This window comes from Eutrigla gurnardus (assembly GCF_963514095.1).
Source record: "Eutrigla gurnardus genome assembly, chromosome: 15".
Lineage (NCBI taxonomy): Eukaryota > Metazoa > Chordata > Actinopteri > Perciformes > Triglidae > Eutrigla > Eutrigla gurnardus.
Window position 1 is genome coordinate 20,868,795 of NC_139938.1, and position 8,617 is coordinate 20,877,411.

Below are 8,617 nucleotides of genomic sequence, written 5' to 3' on the forward strand. Positions count from 1 at the left end.
CCCAAATTCAGACTAACAAGTCCCAAGTTCAGACTAACAAGTCCCTAATTCAGACTAACAAGTCCCAAGTTCAGACTAACAAGTCCCAAGTCAAGCTCAACAAGTCCCAAGTTTAGACTAACAAGTCCCTAATTCAGACTAACAAGTCCCAAGTCAAGCTCAACAAGTCCCAAGTTCAGACTAACAAGTCCCTAATTCAGACTAACAAGTCCCAAGTTCAGACTTACAAGTCCCAAGTTAAGCTCAACAAGTCCCAAGTTCAGACTAACAAATCCCTAATTCAGACTAACAAATCCCAAGTGAAGCTCAATAAGTCCCAAATTCAGACTAACAAGTCCCAAGTTCAGACTAACAAGTCCCTAATTCAGACTAACAAGTCCCAAGTTCAGACTAACAAGTCCCAAGTCAAGCTCAACAAGTCCCAAGTTCAGACTAACAAGTCCCAAGTCAAGCTCAACAAGTCCCAAGTTCAGACTAACAAGTCCCAAGTGAAGCTCAATAAGTCCCAAATTCAGACTAACAAGTCCTAAATTCAGACTAACAAGTCCCAAGTCAAGCTCAACGAGTCCCAAGTTCAGACTAACATGTCCCAAGTCAAATCCCAAGTTAATATCACAAGTCAAGTCCCAAGTCCATACCAGTGAAGTCTCAAAATCAAGTCTCAAGTGTCACAATAATAATAAGAAACGTGTGTGAGATCTTCATGTTTCAGTGACTCGTTTCAGCAACATGTCGTTGTGTAACGACGTCTCACATTTCTCGTATCTTTCCTTTTGACCTTATAAGGTTTCACAACGCAGCGGACATCTGCGTGGCCCCTCCCTTCCGATTCTTACGATATCTGTAAGAATCTGTAAGAAGCGGTTTCACATCCCAGAATGCAACAGGAAATGCCCGAACGCTCAAAACCTCCGGCAGAAATCTCGTTTCTGCGGCCGAGTGTTTTTTCGGGGCAGAAGTGAAGAAACACGAAAAGGAGAAATGAAAACATCCGGCAGCAGCTTCCTCTTCGTTCTGATCGTCACAGACAGGCGGGGTGGACAAAATAACACCTGGAGAGTGTGATCAAAACTGTTGCTTTTCATTTTGTACGTCAGAAGTTTGAATTTAACTTTAATTCTAAATTTGAAGGTTGAAACTGCAGTTCAGTGCAAACAAACGGTAGAAACATTCCTGAAGATGGTTTTAAAAACTCTTTACCAGGTTTAGATTTCCACTTTACTTGTTAATATACTTAAGTTAAGTATTTATTTTCCTGACATTTTTGTACTTTTCCTTCCTACATTTTAAAACTACTATCTGTACTTTATCGATGGGATTTATCGATTATTTGTTTTCTTCAGTTAGTCTTGTAAAAACAGCTAGTAGAAATGTCCTTCATAGGGATACTTTTACATTATTACTGAAGTACTTCTACACTTTTACTTTTAGTATTTTTACACTTTTACTTTTAGTATTTTTACACTTTTACTTGAGTACAGAAGTAGAATGAGTACTTCTATTTTTACCAGAGTAGAAGTAGTTCTACTTGAGTACAGAAGTAGAATCAGTACTTCTACTTATCAGAGTATTTGTACTTCTACTTGAGTACAGAACGTCTGATGACAATAAAGTTTTACAGTAATGAGATCATGTGATTTGTAGTAAATGAAGTCCTTCAGTAAAGTGATGATGTCACCAAGTACCTCATTAGCATAAGACCCACCCAGCCACTAGAGTCAGAGACAAACGTGAACATCCTTCATCTGGACGTCTAGAGGAAGAGGAGCTGAACAACAAGTCCTGGTATCTGGTTCTGGCGGGGGGTGGGGAATTTCCAATCAGATCAGACAAGGCTTTTTGGGAGGGAGGGGCACGCCCTAAAGCATTCTGACTCTAAATGGACCATAATGTCCGAAATGAACATGATGCCAGAGGTGTTGCCCCCTGGTGAACAGCAGAGAGAATCCCACCTGCTTTAAAGTTCGCCAACTCGTTCCAGGAACTGTGGTTCTTTACCTCGTTGTGCTCTCTAACGTGTGGCGTTTTCTCTCCGTACGCACGCCGAGCGGTTCTGTGTTGGCGTTGATGCAAAGCAACTGTTTTGTTAACTGACAAGAAGAAGAAGAGATCAACATGTGACAGAACATGAGCTGATCTCTCTCTCCCCCCTCTCTCTCTCTATCCCTCTCTCTCTCCCTCTCTCTCACTATGTGTGTGTAGTGACTCTGCTTCTATATTTAACCTGCATGCTCGCTCGCTCGCCCTCTCTCTCTGTCACACACACCCTCGACATAAAGGAGGCAGCTGAGCGCCACCGAGCAGGATGGAGGTAAAACTTCTTCTAATGTTTCTCTGCTGCTGCTGCTAATGTTGTTGTGTTGTTGTTGTTGTTGTTGTTGTTGTTGTGTTGTTGTTGGTGAACAAACAAACAAACAAACCGAACACTCACCAGACTTAATTTAATTTCTGTTCATTTCTCACTTGACTTAAATCTGCAGGTCTGAATAATTCATTTTATTTAATAAAATGTTAAATCGGAATATTAATATTAATATTACACAAAAATGAATGAGTTTGACATTTAAATGTGCGACACGCGTTCAGCTCTTTTAAATTACACCGAAACCTTGGCGGAAGCCGGACGTCGAAGCTTTGCAGAGGCACTTTAAACGCACCACATGTTTGTGGATCAGCAGACGATTGTGATGCAAAAACGATCCGAACATGAAGACAAGTCGCTGAACTCACTGATGTTACATTCTACTGATTCATTTAAAAAGTGTCTTTAAAGACACTTTTATAAAATCGTGTGAGATCACTTAATTTAGAGTTTTAACTTGTATTATAATGACGGAAATATATTTAAAACAGGAATTTGAATTCCAGTGAAATTATCACAAATAAGTCAACGTGGCATCATGACTTTTCGTAAATATACACGCCACTGCCTGTGGCGTGTTATCTGTACGCAATTCGAGCTATCCGCGTGTATGTGTACGTTTTGAGCGAAACGACCCAACACATCCGCTTTTTTGTCAGCGCCCTCTAGCGAAACGACCCATCACATCCGCTTGTTTGTCAGCGCCCTCTAGCGAAACGACCCATCACATCCGCTTGTTTGTCAGCGCCCTCTAGCGAAACGACCCATCACATCCGCTTGTTTGTCAGCGCCCTCTAGCGAAACGACCCATCACATCCGCGTGTATATAAACGCCCTTTAAGGTTAGGGTTAGAGTTCGGCGTTGAAAAACACGCGAAAAGACGATTGTGCGTAGCGATAACACGCCATAGTGGCATACGAGTTGGCGTGTCATACATACGCCACTTCATGAGATCAGTCTGAATAAGTGGATTCACCAACGAGAGTGAAGTGCAACTCTGGTGACCTTTGACCCACAAACGTGCACAGTTGATCAAAATAGTGAGAAGTTTTCACAACATTAGACTACACAGGTGGCAGAAGTATTCAGGTCCTTTACTGGAGTAAAAGTACTAATACTCACTGAATGTTCTCCACCACAAGTAAAGGTTCTAATACACACTGTGAACGTTCTCCATTACAAGTAAAGGTACTACTACACACTGAACGTTCTCCTCTACAACTAAAGGTACTAATACACACTGAACGTTCTCCACTACAAGTAAAGGTACTAATACACACTGAACGTTCTCCACTACAAGTAAAGGTACTAATACACACTGAACGTTCTCCACTACAAGTAAAGGTACTAATACACAATGTGAACGTTCTCCATTACAAGTTAAGGTACTAATACACACTGAACGTTCTCCACTACAAGTAAAGGTACTAATACACACTGAACGTTCTCCACTACAAGTAAAGGTACTAATACACACTGAACGTTCTCCACTACAAGTAAAGGTACTAATACACAATGTGAACGTTCTCCATTACAAGTTAAGGTACTAATACAATCTGTGAACGTTCTCCATTACAAGTAAAGGTACTAATACACACTGAACGTTCTCCATTACAAGTAAAGGTACTAATACACACTGAACGTTCTCCACTACAAGTAAAGGTACTAATACACACTGAACGTTCTCCATTACAAGTAAAGGTACTAATACACACTGAACGTTCTCCAGTACAAGTAAAGGTACTAATACACATTGAACGTTCTCCACTACAAGTTAAGGTACTAGTACACACTGAACGTTCTCCACTACAAGTAAAGGTACTAATACACACTGAACGTTCTCCATTACAAGTAAAGGTACTAATACACACTGAACGTTCTCCAGTACAAGTAAAGGTACTAATACACACTGAACGTACTCTGTCCTTGTGTAAAACATTATTTGAAGGAAGACAACAGGCTTACCTGGAGATGGGGATGGACTTTATCTGTGTCATCATCATCATCATTATCATCATCATCATCATCATCATCATCATCATCATCATCATCATCATCAGCCTCACGACTGTGCCAAAGCCTCATGAAAGCTGTAGTTTTTGAAGAGAAAAAAACATATTCATTGATAATAAAAAATCTAAAAACTTGAAACTATAGACACTAAAACTGTCAGAAATATGATTAAGTTAATAAACAACAGCTGTTAAAAAAATAACTGCAACGAACACACACACACACACACACACACACAGAAAGAGGAAGTGGTTTAACGGTTGTTCTTTCATCAGTTTCTGTCTCCAGTTTGTAGGCCGACTAAACTGTGGAAAGAATGAGTACGACCACGTGCGCGCGCGCTTGTGCTTGTGCTTGTGTGTGTGTATGTGCGTGTCCGTCCTCCATGCAATGTGATTTCATTATCTGTTGAATGTCAGCTATGTGAGACCTTCAGCTGAAATGGACGTGGATCAACCCCACGTCAACAGCTGAGTGTGTGAGAGTGTGTGTGTGTGTGTGATCTTTGAATAGACTTGTATGTCCTCATGTTCGGACTGATACGACAGCTTTGGACTTCTGTCTGATAACGTTTTCTCTGGTGGGAAGCCAGTGAGGGAGGTCAGTTGGTGGCTGTAGGATCAGGAGTAGTAATAGCACTGGTAGTAATAGTAGTAGTAGTAGGAGTAGTACTAGTAGTAGAAATATTAGTATGAGTAATAGTAGTAATATTTCCTCATATCCATATATAATGATTCTAGTAGTTGACTGATCTGTAAAACATTTAGGAGAATTCTTTCCTCCTGATTGTTATTAATTGTGATTACTGTACGAAGGATGATGTGCAACACAACACTCGTTGGTATTTAACCTGCGGTGTCCTTCCTCCCGTCACCAGGAGGGGGCGTCATCACGGCCTTCTGTGGCCGAACTCGCAGGCAAATTCAAAGACTCGGCTCATCCACCGGACGCTGCTGGGAAAGAAACGGTGAGTTCAACGTCCCAATGTCAGACACACCAGAGCATAGACACGTCCCACCGAGGCTGATGGATGGGAGCGTTTCTCAACTGGGCTACTGGGAACGGACCAGTGGTGGTCGGGGATGAAGTCTAACAGGAAAGTGACCTTCACCTTACAGCTACAATTCAACCTTCACCGATGCATTCAGGCTCCGATGACGAGCTCTTGTTTGGCACTTTATGATTGGACTCTGTTGATATATGTGCTCTTATTTGACCAATCACAGCACAGCATGATGGAAAAGGGATTACATTAAATTTAGAGAGGGGGTCCCGCCTGCTACTCTCTGTCAGAGAGACTCAGAACTATCACCAAGGGAATCCAAATCACCATAGTGGGATCCAAAACGACCAGTCAGACAAGAAACCACAACATACACAGAACGATCAACAAGCATCCAAATGTCCCTAAATCCAGGTCCTCCTGCTGAGACGTGTTACATGGGTCTAAAAACTGAGGTGTTGGAGGGTCCTTGAATGCACCATGGTCTAAAGTGAACTAACACCGTTACAAAGATTTGAAAACACAGAAGGGTCCTTTAAATTACTCAGTGGAGTCACTTGAAGTGAATCAGACGATTCATTTATCTCTACCATCTAGCTGCAGCGTTTCAACAGAAGAAAAACAGGAAATGCAGTCAGGAAGAGTGTGTGTGTGTATGTTTGAACACTACTGTTGTCATGACAACTATTTCAGAATCAAGTGTCTGTCTGGTATATGTATTGGTTTGAGCGAGTGTGACCGTTGATCTGCTGTGACTGTGGTTTGTTTAAGCAGAAGCCGGTCAGACGACGACCTCCTCGCTCGTTACAGCTGACCAAAACCCCCGGAGACGACCCGGAGGTGAGGCGGACACAGGAACTACTGCCCACTTTAATGACCATATATGGAGTTCATCTAAAGAAGTCTTCAATTTAACAATACCAGTAATACAGCGGGTCTCACCTGTGTGTGTATCTGTCTGTATGTGTGTGTGTGTGTGTGTGTGTGTCTGTATGTGTGTGTGTCTGTGTGTGTGTGTATGTGTCAGCAGCCTCCAGGTGTCACCTCTCCTGCCAAAGCCAAGAGGAACTCCGCTCTGATCGAGAAGCTGCAGGTGAGCTCAGGTGGTTTCTGCTGCTCCCTGCTGGCGGGGATGGAGAGCTGGACTCTGACATCTCTCTCTCTCTCTCTCTCTCTCTCTCTCTCTCTCTCTCTCTCTCTCTCTCTCTCTCTCTCTCTCTCTCTCTCTCTCTCTCTCTCTCTCTCTCTCTCTCTCTCTCTCTCTCTCTCTCTCTCTCTGAGAGCAGGCCAACCTCGTTCTCTCTCCCACGGCCCTGCTGCCGTCTCCTAAGAGCCCCGGCTTCAGGCTGCTGCCTCCCGCCTTCACCCCGCCCGTTCCCAGCTCCGCCCCGGATTCCACGGCAACCACGCCGCCGCCCGCCAGCCCCGTTGGCGTGTCACCGTGCACTGAGGAGGAGGGCCCCGTCTCCTTTGATGCCCCTCCCACGGCAGTGGAGGGATCCATCCTGTCAAACACCAACATCAAGGTTGTCAGAGTTAAAGGGCCTCTGCTTGAAGTTTCTAAACCCCCAAAACAATGAGACCTAATGTTTCTGGTCTTTAGTCCCGATGGATTCATGTGCAGATCTTACCTGTGTAACACTTATGCTACTTGCTAATGCTAACAGTTAGCATACAGAAAATGATTAGGTTTATGAGGAAAAGTGACTGACGATGACCTCACCTGTCTGTCTCTGCTCCCATTGGTCCATGCAGGGACGAGCTCGCCACTCCCTCCGGCGACGCCCTCCGTCCCGCCGCAACAGGAAGTCCAGCAGTGGAGAGGAGATCGGCAATGGCGTGGACGAGGCGTCTCTGAGCTCCCCTACCGAACCAGAAGACAAGACAAAAGGAGGTGGGGGAGACGGAGGAGGAGATGAAGGAGGAGGAGGAGACGGAGGAGGAGATGAAGGAGGAGAGAATTCCAAGAAGGAAGGTGAAACTATCGAGGACAAAACAGACACTTTGGCAAAGATCAGCGTCGAGACCAGAGGAGGAGACGAAGAGAAGACGGAGGGAGGAGAGGACAGACACGGACCTTCATCAGAAAGAAAGGAGGAGGAGGCAGCAGCAGCTCAGAAAGGAGATCTGGATGAAGGAGCGACAAACACAAACAGCAAAGAAGAAGAAAAGAAGAGCGAGGTGATTCTTCAATTCTACAACCTGGTGGATAAAAATAATTCATAATGAACAAAGACGGAAAATAGAGAATACTCATTTTCTTTGTTCCACAGGAGACGACGAGTCAGAGTTCAGCTGGATGAGCGAGCAGACGCCCGGCGGAGTCGGAGACCTGCAGCCACGGTGAGCCCCTGGGGGGCTGGGAGGGAGACCCTGCAGCAGCGAGGCCTGACACCGGTGTCCTTCGTCAGCGATGAAGACGAAGGACAGGTTGAATCACTGACGTGTTGCTGCTTTCGAGGAAAACTCCTGAAAACTCTGATGTGAACTTCGAACCCTAGGAACCCTAGACTCAAAGCCTCTTTTTTACACCGCAATGGCAGATTTGTTACTTTTTCTATCATGTGATTTTATTGTTTTCTCGATGTTCCAGAGCGGAGGTGGCTGACGATGGCGAGTCTTTAGCTTTTCAACATTTAAAGACACGAGCTGGTCCTTCTAACCTGGAAATAACCTGAAGCCTCATTACAAACATTCATAAAATACTACTTTTTATCAGCAAACTGTGGAGGTTTTTATAATTTTGAAACTGTACAAAGACACATCGTCTGCATACAATTAAAAAATATTTTGTAAAGTTTTATCACATTGTGCCTTTAAGTTTGAAAGTGAGATTAAAATGCATATTTTTGCTAATATCACGTTTGTCTGCCCGTTAATGTTCTGTACCTGAATGTTTCCTTTCAGCTTTGGCCGTTGTGGAAGAAAAATTAAAATAATTCACGTCTGAGAAAACAGCAGGTTTTGTTTGTAAAATCTTAATCTGCAAAGAGACAGATAAAAGCTTCAATCTGAAAAGTAGTGAGGAAGACGTAAAAGTAGCATAAAATAGAAATAGTCATTTAAAAACGACCAAAGAGAGACTAGAACAGACCAGATCACCACAAAAATAAATGAACAAGATGTAAAATGACCAAAAATTCTTAAAAAAAAGACTTACAAATATGACAGAGACTCAAAACTAATACAAAGAGATTTAAAACGAACACAAAGAAATTTAAAACAAACACAAAGATTT

At 43.2% G+C, this 8,617-nt stretch overlaps 1 protein-coding gene across 5 annotated transcripts; it reads left to right on the forward strand.

The window, feature by feature from the left end:
- The first annotated feature begins 2,114 nt into the window (after window positions 1–2,114).
- Window positions 2,115–8,240, forward strand: dub (duboraya). Of its 5 annotated transcripts, none has more exons than XM_084028275.1 (7): window positions 2,115–2,311; window positions 5,254–5,343; window positions 6,151–6,219; window positions 6,407–6,472; window positions 6,666–6,905; window positions 7,135–7,560; window positions 7,653–8,240. In XM_084028275.1, the coding sequence occupies exons 1-7, from the start codon at window positions 2,306–2,308 to the stop codon at window positions 7,680–7,682; spliced, it is 927 nt and encodes a 308-aa protein (XP_083884401.1). In that variant the 5' UTR covers window positions 2,115–2,305; the 3' UTR covers window positions 7,683–8,240. The 5 variants fall into 5 exon arrangements, with proteins under 5 accessions (XP_083884401.1, XP_083884404.1, XP_083884402.1 ...); XM_084028278.1 differs by having other exon boundaries at window positions 2,119–2,311; window positions 6,410–6,472; XM_084028276.1 differs by having other exon boundaries at window positions 2,121–2,311; window positions 6,154–6,219.
- The last annotated feature ends 377 nt before the right edge of the window (window positions 8,241–8,617 follow it).